Source organism: Halichoerus grypus, chromosome 8, assembly GCF_964656455.1.
Source record: "Halichoerus grypus chromosome 8, mHalGry1.hap1.1, whole genome shotgun sequence".
Classification (NCBI taxonomy): domain Eukaryota; kingdom Metazoa; phylum Chordata; class Mammalia; order Carnivora; family Phocidae; genus Halichoerus; species Halichoerus grypus.
In genome coordinates this window covers 69,103,961-69,126,353 of record NC_135719.1, presented here as the reverse complement: position 1 = coordinate 69,126,353, position 22,393 = coordinate 69,103,961, and the positions used below count along the sequence as shown (strand labels likewise).

The 22,393-nt window shown below is 40.0% G+C and overlaps 2 protein-coding genes across 5 annotated transcripts; one reads left to right on the top strand and one right to left on the bottom strand.

Moving 5' to 3' along the window:
• Window positions 1-772: 772 nt before the first annotated feature.
• LRRC57 (leucine rich repeat containing 57) lies at window positions 773-7,856 on the bottom strand. 3 transcript variants are annotated; one of them, XM_036084638.2, is made up of 6 exons: window positions 7,751-7,856; window positions 7,254-7,359; window positions 7,009-7,147; window positions 5,927-6,195; window positions 2,734-2,919; window positions 773-2,316 (listed from the first exon to the last, which is right to left on the bottom strand). In XM_036084638.2, the coding sequence occupies exons 1-6, from the start codon at window positions 7,783-7,785 to the stop codon at window positions 2,275-2,277; spliced, it is 777 nt and encodes a 258-aa protein (XP_035940531.1). In that variant the 5' UTR covers window positions 7,786-7,856; the 3' UTR covers window positions 773-2,274. The 3 variants fall into 3 exon arrangements, with proteins under 3 accessions (XP_035940531.1, XP_035940533.1, XP_035940532.1); XM_036084640.2 differs by lacking the exon at window positions 7,751-7,856 and adding an exon at window positions 7,609-7,737; XM_036084639.2 differs by lacking the exon at window positions 7,751-7,856 and adding an exon at window positions 7,451-7,624.
• Window positions 7,745-20,532, top strand: HAUS2 (HAUS augmin like complex subunit 2). 2 transcript variants are annotated; one of them, XM_036084645.2, is made up of 6 exons: window positions 7,745-7,876; window positions 14,752-14,844; window positions 15,190-15,259; window positions 16,522-16,654; window positions 17,889-17,997; window positions 19,514-20,532. In XM_036084645.2, exons 1-6 carry the CDS (start codon window positions 7,784-7,786, stop codon window positions 19,721-19,723), a joined length of 708 nt encoding a protein of 235 aa, XP_035940538.2. In that variant the 5' UTR covers window positions 7,745-7,783; the 3' UTR covers window positions 19,724-20,532. The 2 variants fall into 2 exon arrangements, with proteins under 2 accessions (XP_035940538.2, XP_035940540.2); XM_036084647.2 differs by lacking the exons at window positions 7,745-7,876; window positions 16,522-16,654 and having other exon boundaries at window positions 14,777-14,844.
• Window positions 20,533-22,393: the final 1,861 nt, after the last annotated feature.

Genomic DNA, 22,393 nt, shown 5'->3' with positions numbered 1-22,393 from the left:
TTTACAGGTGAAATAAATGGCACCATTTATTGATTGCTTACTCTATTGTGGGCACCCTGCTAAAATGCCTTTATGTATCTTTTTACCATATCCTGATAACAAATCTGAAAGGTTGGAGGTATTCACCATATTACAGATGAGCATAAATTGCTCAGATTCACAAAGCTAGTAAATGACAGACTGTGTATTCAAACCAGGATCTTTCTGACTCCAAGGCCCATGAGCTTAATATACTACACCGACTTCCAACCAAGCTCTAAAAGAATGTGGGTGACTTAGGGCTGGTGGCCAAACTAGAATATGGGTCTCCAGACCACACACAAGTTAACCAACTTTGTTATGTTAGCTCATAGGTAAGTCTAAACACTTGTGCGTTATAAATCTGGGCATGTTACTTTACATAGTTCCTGCGCACAAGTAGCTCATTCTAGCAAGAAACAGATGAATATAGAATGTGAGAAGTGCTATCATAACAGATGGGGGAGCAATTAATTTGGCTTAGACTTAAAATGGGTTTTAGATAGATGGAGCACGTTAGTGAGAGCAGACATTCCTGACTGAGCAAACAATGTAAAGGCAGTTACAGGGGAGACACTGCACTGTGGGTTTAAGGAGCAGAATAATCTGGTATGACTGGGCAGGTTAAATAAGAGTGAAGAAAGGGTATCTGGAAATAAGGCTAGGTACAAGTTGTGAAAGCTAGCAGTCACTGATTCTCAGAGATGGGGGATATTTTTAACTCCAATTAATTAAATGTCTGGGGACATTTAAGTTGTTTACTTTAGAAGCTCTGATTTATTAGATGTTAAGCACTGATAAAAAATCTAGAGAAACATTGTTTAGTAGACCAAAAAGATTAAGCATTGAAGTTTACAAAAAGCAAAACTCAGTTGCTAACGATAAACTGGCAGCCCATCCCTCCCCATGTTGAGAAACAGAAAATAACATGGGAAATAGAGAATATGGATCAGATTTAGAATACGGATCAGATTTAAAGTCAGAGAGACTTCCTCATATAAACACTAAGCTGTTGTGATCTACTGACTTAATGGTTAAACTAGGTTTATAAAACAAGAACTGACAATACATGCTAAATTGCCCTGCCAAAGGCAAAACCTCAGAAATTTGAGAGTGGTAGTTTCTGAAATGTTCATGTCAGTAACAACCTGGCATCATCTACCTTTGTACTTTCAGTTTCTCTTAATAAGCATGGTTTTAGTACTGCAAAATGCTTATCAGTCACATGAAGGCATTTCAGTACTCCTGCACCTTATGAAACATTTCTTTCTAATCAGTTTACTTTCAAACAAAGGGCCACATACAGGTTAAAGTTCTCCTGTCTTCTTCCTTTGAGGATTAGCACTTTTTCCAGCCAAAGTTCATTAAAAATTCTTTATTTAGTATATTCTCTCATCCAGAGAATAAACTTTATAAACATAGGTTATTTTAAAATATTGTAGGAGATTTTTGATAGGTAATTTGATTAGTAGAATTATAAACACAAAAAGGGAAAAGGATTACCAGAAATAAGACATTATTTCTAACAAAGCTTCAGGAAAATCTTGATTATTACAACCCTTTGTATCTTACAAATTTTGCATATGTGGTTTTAGCTCTTCAGAGCCCTCTACCAGTAAGGCACATGCAATAGTAAAAAATTTGCTACTGCAGCCTTGGGGAACATCTCTTAGTGTGTTGGTGCTTCTCCGACAAAATATACTTTTAATCAAGACAGTCACATATTTATGTACATTCTAAATTCCAAGTATACACACTGCAATTGAACTGATGGACTGAAATAAAATCATAAATCCTAGATTAACCATAGTAGCCTCTCACAAACTATATTTCATAAAAATATGAAATGTTAACACAGGTGGAATGGCAACTGACTTTATGAAAGTTCATACACTGAAACTAAACATGAAATTTCAAGCTGTGATACGGAGTGATTCTGTGACCAAGCAGCATCCCCTCATTGTATAAATAGCAATGAGCTACTGTTTTTCTTAAAGCCAGACTAATGGTGGTTTTGATGATCAACACTGTCCTTTACCCTTATCCATGACTCAAAATGGAGGACTCTTACTGTCCCTTGATTTTTTAGCTTGCTTAAGACGAGCCCTGGAAAGGGAAAAGATCATTGAAGTATCTGCGGGAGTATCCTCTCCTTACTGCAGATAATCCTTGACAACAACAGGAGCCTTTGATTCAGCCAGATTGCAAGAGATTCCATGTCAGTGTCCTGTAAGGTTCCCGTGCTCCTGGAGAACATCATGCAAACTTCTTCTTAGTGGCTGTGAACCTCTCCATGTACTAAAAATCATAAAAGAAGAATATGTGGTATTTTGGCACAAGCAAATATTAGCCTATTTTTTTTATTAGAATTTTGTGATATTTTTTTCATTTAGATTTTTATTGGATATGGTCTTTTTCATTTCCTTAAAAATCGACCTATTCTAAATGCAAATTTAAAGCACATAGCTTTGGGGTTTTTCCCTTATATTTTAATAAGACACCCATCAAAAGACAAAATGCTTTACAATAAGCTACCTGGAGGAAAAGTTACCTTGGCACAATACCATTTGGCTAATTTTTAGAATCCACCTCCAAAATGGGGAACAAATCCTGTTGACATAAACAGGATTATGCATACATCCTGTAGCTATAAATGTTTATGTGGGTTACTTCACCATTATCTCTGGAACAATGACGAAGTACACTAATACATACCTTATCATATCCTTCCAGTTCTCGAAGTTTCTTTATTTCAAAAAGGTTGCCTTCCACAGCAAGCAGACAGATCTGGGAATCACTGAGAATGCTCTGTGGAAGCATGCTGAGCTCAAGACAGTTCTCTTCCAGGCGAAGAACTTTAAGGCGAGGACAGCAAGATATCTTTACTGAGATCTGAGATATCTATTGAACGACAAAAAAGAATCATAGGAAAAAGTAAAAGCACTACTATAATGTTTTTTATGTGGTTTTTTTTTTTTTACTAAATTAAAACAAAAACTTGACCATTTGTCCTAGTTCTTTCTTTTACCGCCTCCATTTTCTCACCACCTACCCATTTCCAAAGCCTATGCTATCTAGCTTCTGTTACTCCTCCACTTTTTGGAAAAAGATGCTGTTTGAAGGTTACTGGTAGCTTTTTAGAAACAAAAGTGTCCTAATAAAAGCACTGTTCATTACAGAAAATTTGAGCATCACATAAGTTTAAAGAAAAAAGTTATCTCTAATCTACCACCATAAACATTTTGGTGCATTTACATTTACTGCCAATCTTTTATGTGTACATAGATGCTGACCGCTATACTGCCAAAGTCAAGGATTCACTGTCCTCATTCCCTATTGGATTTGACTATCATCTACCACTTTTTTGAAACTCCTTGTACCTAAATATTGGACTTTTCTTCTTTTGAATTATTGCTGATTATTGGCTCCCCCGCCCTCTTGTTCCTATGGACATTTTCAAGCAGAAGTCTCTAATATTGGATCTTCTTTCTAAACTTCCTCCTAAAAAGCTCATCCTTTCTTTTTTTTTTTTTTTTAAAGATTATTTATTTATTTATCTGAGAGAGAGAATGGGAGACAGAGAGCATGAGAGGGGGAGGATCAGAGGGAGAAGCAGACTCCCCACTGAGCAGGGAGTCCGATGCGGGACTCGATCCCGGGACTCCAGGATCATGACCTGAGCCGAAGGCAGTTGCTTAACCAACTGAGCCACCCAGGCGCCCCAAAGCTCATCCTTTCTTAAAGCTATCAGTTCTGTTAAGACCTGAAAATCTGTATCTATATTCATATCTACTCGTGTCTATTCCACTCCCATGTCTCCAATTTTTAATAAAACATTTCTGTTGGGATGAGTCACCATCATAATTGACTCAGCTTGTCCACTCAGTAGCACCACTCTTTTAGGCCCTTGAACAATTATCTTTGATTCATTCACTTCTTTTGCCCTTTAAATGCTCCAAGTCACCAAATTATATTTACTCTACCTGGTATCATTTCAGACCATCACCTGGGAACTTGTTAGAAATATAAATTCTCAGGGGCGCCTGGGTGGCTCAGTCGGTTCAGTGTCCGACTTTTGATTTCGGCTCCAGTCATGATCTTAGGGTTGTGATATGGAGCCCCACCTTGGACTCCACCTTCATCCAGGAGTCTTCTTGAGATTCTCTCCCTCTGCCCCTCCCCTTGCTTGTGTGTGCACATGCACGCGCTCTCTCTAAAATAAAAATCTTTTGATTTTTTTTTAAAGATTTTATTTGTCAGAGAGAGCACTCACGTGCACAAGCAGGGGGAGGGACAGGCAGAGGGAGAAGCAGGCTCCACTGAGCAAGGAGCCCGATGGGGGACTGGATCCCAGGGCCCTTGGGATCATGACCTGAGCGGAAGGCAGACCCTTAAGAAACTGAGCCACCCAGGCATCCCAATAAAAACCTTAAAAAATGTAAATTCTCCCCCTGAAACAAATAATACATTATATGTTAATAAAAAAATTTTAGGGGTGCCTGAGTGGCTCAGTTGGTTAAGCGTCTGCCTTCAGCTCAGGTCATGATCCCAGGGCCCTGGGATTGAGCCCCGCATCAGGCTCACTGCTCCGCGGAGAGCCTGCTTCTCCCTCTCCCTCTGCCTGCCACTCTGACTATCTGTGCTCTCTCTCTATTTCTCTGTCAAATAAATAAAATCTTTAAAAAATAATAAAAATTTAAAAATAATAAAAAATAAAAAAATTTAAAAAAAAGTAAATTCTCAGACCCCACTCCAGACCTACTCAATCGCAAACACAGAGGGTAGGGGCCCAGTGATCTCTTCACAAGCTCTTCTGGTTAATGTGGTCCACGCTAAAATCAGAACCAGTGATTATAGGGCAGCAGCCTAGGTGAATGGGGTGAGTGTGCAGCTAGTATTTCTTGAACAATGTTTTCCCAGAAGTTTTTTTCAAATATTCACATTTTTTTTTCCCCAAAAGCTCAACATACAAGAATATCCACTTTCACGGAAAAGGTGAGGCAATCTACTCAAAGACAGACTGAATTTTATCATAATGTAAGATCACTACAATCTAGAACAGTTTTATACAATAAAACTTGGCAGTGATTGAAATCTATATCTTTGTGGTTCAGTATGGTTGCCACATCCGGCTTTTGAGCACTTGAAATATAGCTAGTGGCAAGAGAGGAACTTAATTTTTAAATCTAATTTATTATTATTATTTTTTAAGATTTTATTTATTAAATGAATTTTAACAGCCATATGTGGCTATTGTATTGGACCGTGCAAATCTAGAACTGTAGGCACTAAAAAATTAAAGGCCACCTAGTCTCACTATGTTTAATGTTTCATCATTTAAGCCTTATGTCTAGACCAAGGATTATTTCTCCAGTCAGATACATATTAACCAGAGCTTCCAAAGTAATGGAAACAAATTTCAAATATTTCAATTAAAGCTGTCCAACAATGAAATGGGCCAGAAAGCCTGTCAGTTATGAATTTTCAGTATAAGCAGGACACACTTGACAAAGATGTCAAAAAAGGGACAATGAATTATCTCTTGTCCAACTCCAAGAACCTATGAGTTAAAGCCTCTTTTCCACTCCACCCAACATAGCACCTTGCTAGGTGATTAGAGGCATATTTGTGGAGGATCTGAATTCTCCAAGATTTGTGAGACAGTTTAACTTTTGAAATTATCTCACCCCATTACGCATCCCACTCTCCTAAAAACACCTACACAACACACAAACACGCAGTGTCTCAACTAATTCCATAGCTTTTAGCTTTGAAATTAGTCCAGCCCATGGACTATACTGCTCATCTAGCCTGATACCCAGCTCCATGACTACAGTTTAGAAAAGAATGGATTAAACAGGAGACTGTAAATCCACATGATGTAGGAAAAAACCCTTAAGCTCTAGACCTGGTTCTGGTTGAGATTGAGTTCGATGACCTGCAGCTCCCCCACTGTGTCAGGTATGCTCCGAATCTGGTTCTTGGAGAGATCCACCACATCCAAGTGCCGTAGGCTACAGAGCTGTGGTGGTAGTGCCCGTAGCTGGTTCCCAGAGAGGCTCAGGGTCTTGAGGGCTGCCAGTTGCCCAAAGGTAGATGGTAGCTCTCTCAAGTGATTGTTGTTTAGGCTTAGCATCTCTAGTTTTTTCAGATTGCATAACTCCTCAGGAAGAATAGCTGGCAAAGAAAAAAATTAAAAACCTGAATCTGATACAGCTGAGACATACCTTAGACAAAGTTTAGAAAAACTATATGGCCACCTTATATGCCTCCTACTGATACACATAAAATTCCCACATGAGGGGGCGCCTGGGTGGCTCAGTCGTTAAGCGTCTGCCTTCAGCTCGGGTCATGGTTCCAGGGTCCTGGGATCGAGCCCCGCATCGGGCTCCCTGCTCGGCGGGAAGCCTGCTTCTCCCTCTCCCACTCCCCCTGCTTGTGTTCCCTCTCCCACTCCCCCTGCTTGTGTTCCCTCTCTCGCTGTCTCTGTCTGTCAAATAAATAAATAAAATCTTTAAAAAAAAAAAAAAAATTCCCACATGTGCCATTTTTAAGTATTGCATTTTACCAACATAGTCTTCAGAAAGTGAGGGTGCCATCAAAATACAGGAAAGTATTTATGTGTATATTGGGCTCCTTTTGTAAAAGGACCTCTGCAGAATCCGACAGCAATTTTGTGGCATTTGTTAGGCCCTCCCCATCCCATTCCATCCCCCTTTCTAAATTAGCAGCAAAATTAGCTCTGTTTACATTACATCCCAAAGATGGTCTTTCCTTTCAAGTCCAAATTAAGCCAGTACCAATCATTACACCACCAGAGGAGGCGGGTAGATGTAATTACAAGAGATAGCTTCAAGGACTCTGATATCCTCCTGCGTCTTGAGCTCTCAGTACGGTTTCATAACAACAACAAAAATCAGCTTGTAAGAGAAAACCACCCTTCTTAACAGCTGATCACTAGCAAAAGCTTCCCAGGCGCAAAAGCCATACTCAGTTTGTTGTTGTTCAAGGAGAGGCTCTTCAGCAGAGTGAACTTTCCTATAATCATAGGCGGTAGGCTCTCGATCTTGTTGTTGGACAAGTCGATGGTCCTTAGGTTGCTGGTCAGCTTCTGCAACTCTGAGGGGAACTGGAGAAAGGGGTTCACAGCGCGGAGAATTCCTCACCGATTAACTTCACCACCCCCGCCGTCCCTCTCCCTTTAATTTCCCTGGTCGGTCCCCTCCCAGTCTCACCTCGGTCAGCCCACGGTCCTTAAGCTGAAAGACACCAGTTTTCTGCGCGGTTTCCACATGAGCGCGGAGGGCACTGTTTCCCATCCTAGGGCCGCGGCTCAGGTCCCTGCAGGAAGGAAGCGCAGCTGTCACCGCTCAGTCCAGGCATCCAGCCACCCCATCCGCCTCTCGGCTGGGTCTCGTGCCCAAGCTGTCACCTCCTGCCGACGCCCAGATCTTGGGGACCAATTAAAAGTGGCAAGGAAGAAAGGGAAGAACAACCAGACCACCAGGGCCAACAGCTTTTACAGCTGTTCCGAGGCCTGACGCCGCTGGAGCCTACGAACAATCAGGGAGGGCCGGACTCGTCTCCTACCCCTCAGCTCACAGCCGGCTTAAGCAAGGGAAGAGCCGCGGCCCGCTCTCTCCCGGGATGCGCTCGCCGGGCTTCCGCCCGGGCTGAAACGCCCTGTGACGTCATCGATCCGCGCCGCGCGTTCTCCGTACTTTCCACTCACTTTTCGCGCCAGCCCGGGAGGTGGGTCCCAGCCATGGCTGCTGCGAACCCTTGGGATTCCGCGTCCGCGCCAAGTGCTGCCGGGCTGCTGCTGGACCATTTTGTAGCTTCGGGGATGGTCACTCAGGTGCGTGGGCGGCGATGGCGTCATTAGGGGGGTGCCGGCGGTGGCGACAGAAGATGGCTGTGAGGTGGTGGTGCTGGGTGGGGGCTGTGCCGGAGTAGAGGCAGGTGGAGGCCCTTCCAGGCAACAGTAGCGACGGTTCTGCAGTGGTTGTGCCAAAGCGGGGCTCTGAGTAGACGAGTTTCAGGTGTCTGCGGGCGAGTTATCCTGGGTCAGTTCGTGAGAGATAATAAAGATCAGTCTTCCCCCGCTTTTTTCTCACCCAGTGATACCGCCTGTATATTGTAATGGGTGCGGGGTTGGGAAATACGGGTAAGTGTTAAAACACAAACGTTGCCAAACAACGCTTGTTTGTGTGAGGTATTGAAGCATATTTGGGGCGGGAGACGCTGGGTACAGGAGAGCGTCAGGGGAAGCATGCAACTTTAAAGGCAAAAAATAAAGAAATTTTTTAAAATGTTGAGAAAGACCCGAAAGACCTTGGAACGTGAATGCAGGAGGGGAGTAATTATCAGAGAAGAGGCAGATTAGTCCCAGCGGTTGTAGTTTTAGGAGAAATTAAAGATATGAGGGAATAATGGAATCCAAGTGACAAGGGAATGGGGAAAGTGAGATGGGGGAAAGAAAATTTGAGATAACGAGCAAGTTGAGGATTTTCGCTAAAAAGGAAACGGAGAAGTAGAAAGGTAAAATCATACGCAGAGATTAGCTGTATGAACATGATGGAAGATTTATGGAAAATACATAACTTTGTATACTTAGAAGAGTCATTAGAGAATTGTACCTTACACTTTTTTTTTTTTTACAGATTTATTTATTTATAAAAGAGAAAGAGGGTGGGGAGGGGCAGAGGGAAAGAATCTCAAGCAGACTCCTTGCTCAGCTGAGCAGGGGGTGGGGCTCCATACCAGGACCTTGAGATTAGGACCTGAGCCGAAATCAAGAGCGGGAGGCTTAACCCAGGGAGCCACCCAGGCGCTCCTACTGTACACTGTTTTTTTTTTTTTAAGATTTTATTTATTTGACAGAGAGAGACACAGCGAGAGAGGGAACACAAGCGGGGGGGGGTGGGAGAGGGAGAAGCAGGTTTCCCGCGGAGCAGGGAGCCCGATGCGGGGCTCGATCCCAGCACCCTGGGATCATGACCTGAGCCGAAGGCAGACGCCTAACAACTGAGCCACCCAGGCGCCCCTACTGTACACTATTTGTAAGATGAAGAAAGTAAAGGGGCGCCTGAGTGGCTCCGTTGATTAAGCCTCCGACTCTTGACTCTTGATTTTGGCCCAGGGCCCTGGCATGGAGCCCCACCTGGGGTTCCGCGCTTAGCAGGGAGTCTACCATTCTCCTCTCCCTCTCTGCCCCTCCTGCTCACTTGCGCGCGCGCGCTCTCTCTCTCAAATAAATAAATAAATCTTTTTTTTTTTTTAATGGAACTAAGGCGTAAGGAGACCAAGAAATTTTTTTTTTTTTGAAAGTGAGAGAAAGAGGGGCGCCTGGGTGGCTCAGTCAGTTAAGCGTCTGCCTTCGGCTCAGGTCATGATCTCAGGGTCCTGGGATCGAGCCCCACATCAGGCTCCCTGCTCAGCGGAGAGTCTGCTTCTCCCTTTCCCTCTGCCTGCCACTCTGCCTACTTGTGCTATCTCTCTGCCAAATAAATAAATTAAAAAAAAAAAAATCTTTAAAAAAAAAAAAAGTGAGAGAAAGAAAGAGATCACGAGTGGGGAGAAGGGGCAGAGACAGAGGGAGAAGCAGGCTTCCCGCCGAGCAGGGAGCCTGATGTGGGGCTTGATCCCAGAACCCCGGGATCATGACCTGAGCTGAAGGCAGACTCTTAAGTGACTGAGCCACCCAGGCGCCCCGAGACCAAGAAATTTACCCAAGGTCACTCAACCAGTGAAATAGATCACAGAGCGCTCCCTTTTCTGACACATTGTATCATCTCTAAGATGAACTGTGGTAGATGATACTATGACAATATCTTGAGAGTTTAAACTTCTGATGAAGAATTCTTGTAGATTAGTCGAGGTTCTAGTAACCAGAATTTAAGGATTTTGGGGGAGGGGTACAGATGAATGCATTGGAAAATAGGCAAAACATAACTACAGCACTCCCTCAGTTCTCACCTTCTCTTATGTGTTTTCTTCCTACCAAATCACCTGGTAGTCTCAGTGCATTGTTTAGTTCTGTAACAAAGTAATTTGGTAAACTCATACTGTAAGACATTTGGGACTCCCTCTAGAGTGTATTGGTTTGAGAAATAAACACGTAAGAGAATTTTGACATTGATAAGTCAGCTGTTTGTTGGGGTAGAAGTTGTTTTGAAGAGGCTCTTCCTAGTGTCCAACTGGCACTAATTAGACAGTTAACCTGTTTTGCCTCAGGTAAAATCTGCCAATCCATAGCTCTTTAAGACCATCTTACAATCTTACTACACAACTAGTCCCAATGAGGAAACTTCACAGATTTGTAGTATGATTTTACTTTAAGCAAACTTTACATATGAAAATCTATTCTTATTAGAAGGATTTAGCATTGGTTCTTTCAAAATAATGTTATATGATCTCTTTAGTCTATCCCTTAAGTGCACATCATCCCATTTGCATTAAAAAATCAAGTGATGCTTAAAATTGTGATATGATGCAACTCTTCCAGAAAATATAGCTTGTTTGAGTTTTGTTTTGTTTTGATCTATATCCATTAAGGAATGATTTAGTGAAAGAAAGGTATAGGTAACTCTCTGTAGGATAAATGGGGTATTTGTTTTTGTTTATGCCGTAGGATTGCTTTTTTTTAAAAAGATTTTATTTGTTTATTTGACAGAGAGAGAGACAGAGAGAGAACACAAGCAGGGGAGTGGGAGAGGGAGAAGCAGGCTTCCCGCGGAGCAGGGAGCCCGATGCGGGGCTCGATCCCAGGACTCTGGGATCATGACCTGAGCCGAAGGCAGACACTTAACGACTGAGCCACCCAGGCGCCCTTGATTGCCCTAGGACTGCTTTATTGGCCTTACATCCTAGCTATTTTTCTGGCAAGCTTTAGTGAGTCATGATAGCTCAATCAAATACATATATACATACCTTATATAGAGATATATATAGGCATATATATATAGTTTACATATTTATATGTATGTTTATACATTTATATATATAAATCTTATTTTCTCAGTGTGTCCTGCCCACCTCTATATCCCCTCCCCCATTTTAAAGCCTCTGCTTTTAATTTCTCTGCTATACGTCTCCCTTTTAATGTCCCTCAGCTAGAATTCAGTATGAAGTAGAAAGGACAAAAAAGAAGAAAGGATGCCCAAAGACACAAGTTTATACATATATATTTTTTGTACACAGTGTTATCAGGATTTTTATATTATACATAAAAGTCTTGGATTTCAGCTTCTTGTGCCTAGCAACAGAATGAACGGAAATACCTTAAACAGACTCCCTTTTCAGGATCCTTTCATCTTCAGTGTCCCTTTACCCTACTGGCATGTAAAGTATATAATATAATATAGCAGTAGTCAACAGTAAAAACTTTTCTGTATTCCCCAATCCTTGCCTTTTTTTTTTTTTTAAGATATAAGGCTAAGTCACAATCCTCAAGTAGCTAGAATTTCTATTTATTAGAGAAATTTGGCTACTCTTTCTTTCCTCTCTCCTTTTGGCTTTCCGTTGAACATTGTTATTTTCCATTGGTTTCTCTTACATGTTCTTGGCTAAGTTCCATTACCCTGCTGTTGAACCCAACAGTTTACTAGTTTCCATGTGTGTAGTTAAGATTAGCATATACACAAGGAGGGAAGAAGAGATACCAGAGAATGAGTAAGTTACAGTGAGAAATGGGAGATGTTTTACTTTTTATTTACCTTCTACCTAAGAGCAGACAAGAAGAGTAAAAGAGTTATGCTGATATGATGGAAATTCAGTAGAATAGATTCATCCTCATTTCAGCCATGATATATATTTATAGAATGAAATTAAACTAATACTTTGCTCCCCCAAACCTCAATTTTGCCATCAGTAAAGTATCTTGTGTTACCTTCCTCATTGCGTGGCGTATTTTTCTGTCCAGTCACTAGGGATCCTCAGAGTCAATATTTTTTTTTTTTTAAGATTTTATTTATTTGATATATTGAGAGCACAAGCAGGGGGAGTGGCAGGCAGAGGGAGAAGCAGGCTCCCCGCTGAGCAAGGAGCCCAATGCGGGACTCGATCCCAGGACCCTGGGATCATGACCTGAGCCGAAGGCAGACGCTTAACCGACTGAGTCACCCAGGCGTCCCCTCAGAGTCAATATTGACTTGACTTTATCCCTAGTACCCCATATCAACCAGGATTTATCCATTTCATCTCTCCAGGGATTCACATCTCTGCCTTCCTTTTCCTTTTTTAACTGCTACTGACCTAGTCCACATTCTCATCTTCTCACCTGGAATGCTGTAGTAGCCACTTGTCTAAATATTCAACCTCCAGTCCTATCTCTCACCTAGTATTTTTGTTTGTTTGTTTTATGTTGTTGGCTAGTTACCAGAGTGATGGGTTTGTTTGTTTTTTTTAATAGATTTTATTTATTTGAGAGAGAGCATGAGCAGGGTAAAGGGCAGAGGGAGAAGCAGACTCCCTGTTGAGCAGGGAGCCCGATGGGAGGCTTGATCCGATGCGGGGCTAGATCCCAGGACTCCAGGATCATGACCTGAGCCGAAGGCAGACGCTTAATGACTGAGCCACCCAGGCACCCCAGTGGCGAGTTTTTTTGGTGGTAAAATGCTCATAAAATTTACCATTTTAACCATCTTAAATTTAGTGTACAATTCAGTGGCATGAAGTACAGTCACAATGTTGTGAAACTATTTTCAAAAGTTTTTTTTATCATCCCCAGGGAAAACCCCATACTCATTAAGTAGTCACTCCCTATTCCTTACTGTCCCCCCAACCTCATTAGTTTTATTTTCCATACTATCCCCATTTACATTTCTAAAATATGTATTATATATGATCATGTTACTTCTTCACCAGGAAACCTTGAATTACTCTCATTTCCTGCATTATAATTGCTTGTCACAGCTATCAAGATCTTCCACGATTATGTAGGAAACTATGTTTTCAGATTCATCTTCCCCTCCTTTTCACATACATGTTAGTACTAGAATACCTTTTCCTTCCCATCCATTCTTCAATCTTCGATTGTCTTACTCAGTAAATGCTTATAAAATTGGTTATCTTTGGTCAGCAAATTTTTGCTGTTAAGGACCAGAGAGGGTAAGTATCTGAGGCTTTTAGGTCAATATGGTTTCATCTAGTCTATTGTAGTATGAAAGAAGCCAGAGATAATAAGTAAATGAATGGGAGCAGTTGAGTTTATTCTGGATCCTGAAATTTGAATTTCATGTTGTTTTCATGTGTCATAAAACACTGTTTTTCTTTTTTACCCAGCATTAAAAAATATAAAAACCATTCTTAGCTTATGGGCTGTACAGAAACAGGCAGTGGGCTGCATTTAGTTCATGGACTATCATTTCCCAACCCTTTGCCTATAAGATCTCTAAAGATCTCTAAATGTGCTAATATTCTTGAAAAAAAGAAGAGGATACAGAAAATTATGGATCAAGCCAGGGGATGAACAATATTCTTATTCTGAAGTAACCTGCAATTTAAGGAGGCAATATATGCAAGCAATATTTTGCATGGAATTAAAGGATAAAAAGGAGCGGGTAAGCTTTTTAGCAGAATAATTCCACCTGGACAAAACATTCCTTTAAGAGAGTGAGTATGTGAAAAGAGACAGTATGAATGAGTTATAGCAAATAGAGGTCATTTAATGAATCAGATAAATGATTCCATGGTGGGAAAGTATTTGATTTTAGCCCCAGAAAGGTCAGAAACCAGGTTTTGTTGATTTGTGTAGAGGTAATTCTCCAACAACCTCAAGCTCATCCTTCTTAACCTTAGCCTTCTCTGATAGCTGTCACTAATTCAGATGTATTGTGCATAGTACTTTAGGAAATAGGCAAAGTGATTGTCTTGTTTTTCTAATTTTTAAATATTTGGCCAAAGGATTTGTGATCGTGAATATTTAGTGCCTTTTTTTTTTTTTAAGAACATAATTCTTTTTTTTTTTTTTAAAGATTTATTTAGGGGCGCCTGGATGGCTCAGTCAGTTAAGTGTCTGCTTTCAGCTGGGGTCATGATCCTAGTGTCCTGGGATCGAGCCCCCTATTGGGCTCCCTGCACTCTGTCTCTCTCTCTCGAATAAATAAATAAAATCTTAAAAAAAAAAAAAGATTATTTATTTTAAAATGAGAGAGCATGTGCAGGCTGAGGGGCAGAGGGGGAGGGAGAGGAAGAGGGAAAGAATCCCAGGCAGACTCCACGATGAGCACAGAGGATAACGCCAGGCTCAATCTCAGGACCCCAAGATCACTACCTGAGGCAAAACCAAGAGTCTGACGCTTAACCCACTGAGCTACTCAGGTACCCAGACAGTGAATATTTTAAAAACAGGAAATATGGGGCGCCTGGGTGGCTCAGTCGTTAGGTGTCTGCCTTTGGCTCAGGTCATGGTCTCAGGGTCCTGGGATCGAGCCCCGCGTTGGGCTCCCCACTTGGTGGGAGGCCTGCTTCTCCCTCTCCCACTCCCCCTGCTTGCGTTCCCTCTCTCACTGTGTCTCTCTCTGTCAAATAAATAAATAAAATCTTTAAAAAAACCCCAAAAACATAAAAACAGGAAATATACATTGCTACTGTTAAACTCTGTACTTCATTTTTCAAAGGCAGTGTTGGACATAATAAATCCTCATGTTTTAAGCCCATGGGTATGCTATTCCAATGCACACAGAAACTTTTTGTGACACACTGCTGCTTTCTCTGTTCATTTACCAATAGGAGATGTTAAATATATCCAAGAAATCAGCTTCTTACTTTGCAAACTTCTCCAGACTACAGCAGATCACAGATATTCAAGCTGAAATCTACCAGGTAAATTATGTTGGACTTTTTACTTTCTATTTCTAGTACAGGAAAAAAAATTGATTCCAGCAGCAGTTCTCTTGCACTTAGAACATTGTCTAGCACATAGCTGGATAAGTTTTTACTTATTTGTAGTAATAGTCATAGTAGTAGTTAGTAGTAGTAGCAGTAGCAGCAATAGGGCTTGAACACCAAAATGAAAATCTTCAGTAAATCCCCTGGGCTCTCATAATGAATCCTCCTCTCTCCCCCGCCTCAATATTCATGGGTTAAAGACTATGCCTTTTTTACTAAAGTTTAAGCCTTCAGGCAGCATTCTACGTGAGCTAAGTGTTATTTTTCTTCTTAATGTAGAAAAACCTGGAAATTGAACTTTTAAGACTAGAAAAAGATACAGCAGATGTTGTTCATCCTTCCTTTTTGGGTAAGTAATTTGATGAAATGGGTAATCATTGGAATTTCAACTTTTTCTTGGATTACCTTAATCATACATTATGATATACCATAATTTTTTCAGGTATTGCCCCAAAGCTAATAAAGTCTTCTATTCTGTGCTCAAATAGAAGTCCTGTTGGTTTGACTAGTGCAAATAGCATGAAAAGTGACCCAGGTAGGAGCTCCTCCAATTCAGGAAAGCTTGAAGACAAAGAAAAGCTGAGGAACTTTCCAGATTAAAGGAGACTAGAGGGACTCAACAGCCAAAGCGCAATGTGGTCATGGATTGAATACTTGATTACAGATTTATTTTACTGTAAGGGATGTTACTGAGTTACTTGGTCGTATGTCAATATGGACTGTATTAAATACTGGTAGTATTGTACCATTGTTAAATTTTCTGAATTTGATACTATAGTTACATAAGAGAATGTTCCTATGTGGGGAAATACATGCTGAAGTTTTAGGGGTAGAAGTTCATGGTATCTACAACTTACTCTCAAATGGGTCAGAAAAAATACATGTATTGAGTATGTGGAGAAAAAAAAAAATGTAGCTAAATGTTAACAGTTGGTGAGTCTAGGTGAAATGTATGTGGGAGTTCAATGAAACTTTTCTGTAAGTTTGAAATTTTTCAAAATAAAAATTTAAAAGAGTCAGTTGGTAGCCATTAACTGAATTCTAGGCAAAATATTGAAATAATCAGAAATAGCTTGTAAGACATGTTTATTTTTTAATTTCACGTAGAATGTTAGAGGCAGGGATGAGAAAAGAGATTTTATGTGAAGAATACGGCTCTGGCTATAAAAACTGGATTAGGGGGCGCCTGGGTGGCTCAGTCGTTAAGCGTCTACCTTTGGCTCAGGTCATGATCCCAGGGTCCTAGGATCGAGCCCTGCATCGGGCTCCCTGCTCAGCGGGAAGCCTGCTTCCTCCCCCACTTGTGTTCCCTCTCTCGCTTGTCTCTCTCTGTCAAATAAATAAATAAATAAAATCTTTTAAAAAATAAAAACCGAACTAGGAGTAGAGTAGACAAAGAATTTAGCACTGGATTTGGTGTCAGCAAGCAAAGTAAGAGAAAAATCATTGAAAGCAAAGTGGTTTTGATATTAAAGATAGCAAAGGGGAGATATTTAGGAGGGAAATGGATTAATTTTTGACACTGATAGTGTCATACCAAAGCAAAAAATAATTAGTGATTTTGAAACTTGTCATATTGCTAACTATGATTACTGTTTTTGGTTTGTATAGCTCAGAAGTGTCATACTCTGCAAAGCATGAATAATCATTTGGAAGCAGTGCTAAAAGAGAAGAGGTCCCTCAGGCAAAGACTGTTGAAACCCATGTGCCAGGAAAACTTGCCTATTGAAGCTGTTTATCACAGGTTAAACTAAACAGTAGAAACTAATGATTACACATATTTCCTGAGGGTGTTTTTTGTTTAGACTAGTAGTTATTTCATAGTGTAATTCATTAAACAATATATTAGTGACTGTTATCTGTTAACATTTTTAATGCTGATACATACAACCAGAAAGAAAATCTTTTGCATTTAAAGAGTTAAGCTGTGGTGAAGAAAAAGACATTCCTTTTGCGCAGTGTGTTTCGGGAATGATATAATGGCTTCAATGAAAGAAATTAGATCAATAACATATAGTAAGATGGGTAAAAATTATTTTTATTATGTATAGACCATTTTCTATGAAGTAAACTTGTTGTGTTAATGTTGCCTATATGTAAAAATTCTCTTAGGGAGTGTAAGCAGGGAGAGATGAAAACCATGTCAGCTAAAGGAAAAAAAACCAACTGAGTTGTGCTCTCATTTCTGCTGTTTATATGCCTCAAAACCTTGGGCAAATGATTGGTTTTAACGTCAGCTTCCCAATCCATAGAATGGGCATGCTTTCTGTTGCTCTTTTCCCCATACGAGTATTGCAAGTATAATAATAAACAATAGTAAAGAATCAAACATCTGGGGATCTGATTGCTAACTTTCTCCACCAGTGCCTCACTCGCTGACCCTTAGCAAATCAGTACCTCTCTTAAGTGTCAGATTTGTTATCTTGTAGTAAAAGAATAAATGTAAAAATCCCATTCTTGTGGATATATTCAGTTATCTATTCAGTATAGTAAAATACCATTAATGTATATGTTATACACTATATATATCAGAAGAACTGAGTAATGATTTTAAAGCATTTTGCAAATGCGAAGATTCAAAGTGGTTTTAGGTGTAGGCAGTTTCAGTCAAGTACATTATCCTTATTATATTCACCTTTCATGGAGAATGAATAGATGGAAATGGAATGAGATTTAATCTAGGGAAATTACTTATATGAGAAAATTATTAACATTAAGTTTTGTCTAATATTAGGTTGGATACCAGATATGATTAGTGTTGTGTCTCTGTTTCTGTTTGGATGATGAATTAATTTCTGCTTAAAGTGAAAGAAAATGACATTTTTATCACTGGTATTTCCATAAATGCAGAAAGGTTATTATTGGCTCCCTGGGTTGATTGTAATTCTCTTATCTTGTATTAAAAGTCCTAATTGAAAAGAAAAAAGAGAACACAAAGTAACTAAAAAAAATAGTTGACTTTTTTCTCCCTCTTTTAGCGACATGGTACATTTGCTGGAATTGGCAGTAACTTTCATTGAAAGATTAGAAAACCATCTTGAAACAATTAAAAATATCCCACATTTAGATGAAAATCTAAAGAAAATGGTGAGTATTAACAGTAGCATTTAAGTGTCTCAACTACTTCACATTACATTTGGCTGTCTTTAGTTCTTTTATACTAGAATCTCAAATGTGTGATCTCTTTAATTTTTTTTTTTTTTTTTAAGAGAGGGAGAAGGCGGGAGGGGCGGAGAGAGAGAGAGAGAGAGAGAATCTTAAGCAGGCTCCACGCCCAGTGCAGAGCATGATGGCAGGGTTTGATCTTACAACCCTGAGATTATGACCTGAGCCAAAATCAAGAGTTGGACGCTTAACCGAGCCGCCCAGGTGCCCCTTTGTTTAACTTTTTGATGGTAAATATTCTAAATGAATTATTTTTTAAAATTAAGATGGCTTTTTTATAGCTTTTCTAGGAGTCATTTTATATTGTTTTATTCTAATATTTAATAAATATGTGTTCTCTTTATTGTTCAAGGGGTTATGCTATAGGTATCAGGAGAGATAAACAGATACGACTACTCCCTGCCCTCAAATTCTCAAGGTTTAGTGAGCTCTCAGATACTCTCTATTTTATAATATTTTTGTGCAATGGATATAGCAGAGAATTATAAAGAAGATGCTATCTGTTAAGCAAAGAAAAGGGAGGGATTGCTTCTACTTTAGGGAAATTGGGAGTAGAATGGGGGTAAGAATACTTCAGTAAAGTTTTACGTAGAGGTTAGTAGTGAGCTGAATCTTGAAAAATCAGTGAAATTTGCATCAGAAAGAATAGTTTGGCCCAAAGCAGCAATGTGAGGAAAGACATGAAAATTAGCATTGGCCTTTTTGGGGAAGAGTGGTACTCCACTTTGGCCTCAGGTGATTCCTACACCCATTAAAGTTTGATAAACTGTAGGTTAGAGGACTAGGCAAATGAATCAAAGGCAGAGAAACTTGGAGAATAAATACAGGCATTCAGATAAAAGATTTAAAGCATAGGAAAACAAAAGATTATGTAAACTTTGAGATTTGGGATGTCAAGTTTCTAGAATGTGTCTACTCTGGACAAGGGACACATCCAAAGTAATGAAGTAGCTAGCCTTGGTGACCTGAGGGTGAGTAGGATCAAGAAATCAAAAAGCTGATGACTGTTTTCTGACATGCCTTCCACAGAGAGTAAATCTTCAATCATTGCTGAATTGCAATTAAATCATAAATTAAATAAAATAAAAAAAATAAAGTTTGAGATACTGAATGTACATTCAGGTGGAGATATTCAATAGACAAATATGGGACTGAATTTTAGGAAGCAGGTAGGTTTTACAATATAGATTATGGGTCGTTATCTTTGAGATGATAATTGAAGACAAAGGAGAGGTGAACTCATAAATAAAAAGCATGTTCTGTAATAAGTGGGGAGAACACAATTTTAAGAAGCCTTTATATTAAGGGGCTAGAAAAGGTCAGGTGTGAACTTTTGGTATCATAACCATTTTGCTATCATAACCATTTATGATACAATAATGATGTATTGATGACAGATGTAATTTCTCCTATTTTCCCCTTCTTTCAAACACTACAGAGCATGGCATTAGCAAAAATGGATATGTTGGTGACTGAAACAGAAGAACTGGCAGAGAATATACTCAAGTGGCGAGAACAACAAAAGGAAATTTCCTCTTGTATCCCCAAAATACTAGCAGAAGAAAATTATCTTCATAAACATGATGTTATAATGCCTTCTTTACCTTTTACTTCTGAAGTTCATGTCCAAACTGTTAATGCCAAGTGATTGTCAACTGTTTGTTTTTGCCTAATTATATGTAGTCATGTGAAGTCTGTTTCTAGCCAGTTGTAATACGGGCATTTAGAGGCTCTGCTGCTGAAGTACTAAGATTCCAAGTTCACTGAGACCAAATTGAGTTTTCCTTTGTTTTTCATATATTTTCATTCTACTTTTCAGTAAAACTCTTGAAAATCAAATACAGCTATGACAGTTTATTAACATGAATGCATTAGCCATATCTCAGACGGCAGACATAATAGTCTTTTTAAATGCTTGTTTCTGAATTAGAAGAGTCTTCTTGCAAGTGAAAGTATGTTGATTTTTCCTGTGGGATAGTTACTAAGTGTATAGAAAAGAGCAAACATAACAGGCCTGACTGCTATCCTTTGAAAGGCTTGCTTACAAAGTTGGTCCTTGCCTGGCTTCTAGGAATTTAGATTTCAACAGGGTTCCTTCCGCTATTACTGATGAGTTGCTCACTATGCCTGAAGTGTTTGTATAATGTGGTTTGTGCTGAACACCTTTCCTTCTGGGAGTCTAGAATTTTGGTACATGTTAAACAGAAGATACCTATGTGGCTAGCCCATGATAATAACCCTGGGCACTGCATTTCTAATGAGCTTCCATGAAAGACATTTCACACATGTTACACCTTAGTTGCTGTGAGAATTAAGCATATCCTGTGTGACTTCACTAGCAGAGGACTCTGGAAGCTTGTGCTTGGATTCCCCTGGACTTTGTCCCTTGCACCTTTTCCTTTGCTGTTTTACTTTGTATGCTTTTGTTGTAATAAATCGTAGTCATGGATACAGTGATATACTGAATCCTGTGAATCCTCAAAACATCAAACCTCAAGGTGGGGGTGGGGTGGTCTTCAAAACCCTGAGACATGAAGAAATTCCTGAGGGTGTTCACTGGCAGCCTTAAGGATAGGCAAAGAAGAAAGGTAGAACCAAGAACAGAAAAAGGCACGTTATAGTAAAACTTTTAGACGTTTACCTCACAAAATGCTCATGTATTTTACCCGAGATTATCGTATATATAAAAGAGCGGTACATTGGGGCGCCTGGGAGGGTCAGTCGGTTAAGCTTATGATCTCAGGGTCCTGGATTAAGCCCTGCATCAGGCTCCATGCTCCCTCTCCTTCTGCCCCTCCCCTCTGTGCTCTCTCACACTCCCTCTCTCAAATAAATTTTTTTTTTTTAAGATTTTTTATTTATTTATTTGACAGGGACATAGCAAGAGAGGGAACACAAGCAGGGGGGAGTGGGAGAGGGAGAAGCAGGTTGCCCGCAGAGCAGGGAGCCCCACACAGGGCTTGATCCCAGGACCCTGGGATCATGACCTGAGCCCAAGGCAGATGCTTAACGACTGAGCCACCCAGGCGCCCCATAAATCTTTTTTAAAAAGTGGTACAATAACAATTCCTAATACTAAGCCTCAGTATGTATTCATTTGTATCAGTACTGTACCTCTGGTTATTTTCAGACTTGGTGTTTTCTTTTGCTTTAAAAAAAATGGAAGCATCAGTATTTTTATGCTGTTGCATTCTCTGTCACCAGGGTTCACTGATCCTTTTATTCATCACACTCCTTAACACAAGAAGACCTCAACACAGTGACTGAGTAAAGTAGTTGTTCATAAGGAAGCAAGATCATTGCCAAAAAACTGCCAGAACAACCAGGGATCATGTTTTGAAGTCTCCTTTGCTGACTTTTGCAAATTGGATATAGAAGACTGGCCATAATATCTTGAACATTACCTAATATTGTCTAGTCATTTAACAAAGTTTTAGTTGTAGTTCATCAGAAATTTGTTCAAACCCAGCCTTGGTTTCAAACATCGTAGTATGTTTTTTCTTCATGTGATTTCCTATATTTGTGTGTATATATATATTTATATATATATCATGTCACAAAAATTGATATTCCTGGTTGTTTTTTGTCTAGTATATCTTTTTCAAAATAAAAAAACAAACCTGTAATTTATAACTAAAATTTTCTGGCCCTTGTCTGAATCCTATGTGATAGATTCTCTGTATAGTGTCGGCCGTTAAAGTATAGGCACATAGGCCTTTAGGCTGTCTGACTCAAAAGCTTGAGGTAAGTTAAGACAGGTCTACATAGGGGTGCTGGGGTGGCTTAGTTGGTTGAGCATCTGACTCCTGATTTCATCTTGGGTCATGATCTCAGGTTCATGGGATTGAGCCCTGCCTCGGGCTCCACGCTCAGAGGGGAGTCTGCTTCTCTCCCTCTCTCTGCCCCTCCCCCCAGCCCCTCTCCCTCTCTCTCAAATCTTTAAAATAAAACAGGTCTACTTCAAAGAGAAAAGCTAATTTAGTACTACAGTAGTGTCAATAAGTGCTGATCAATTTTTATTACTACTCAGCGTTTAGATGTGGTTACTAAAAGAACTCTGGAATGTCTAGGTGGGGGAAGGTCATCAAGAAGATGTGACTACCAGTTGATCTGTGAGCTAGACCCCAGCAGTTAAAAGCTCCTCACCCTCTCCCCTATCCTTGGAATGTGGGTTCTACTTGCTTTCCCCACTCCCCAAAGTGCCCCAAGGACATAGCCTTGAGATAGCGATGTGCTGAGACCATCTGGATGGTATACATGACTGAACCCAGTTAAGGCCTCCACATACAAACTTCTAAGATTTGCTAGATGGATTTGG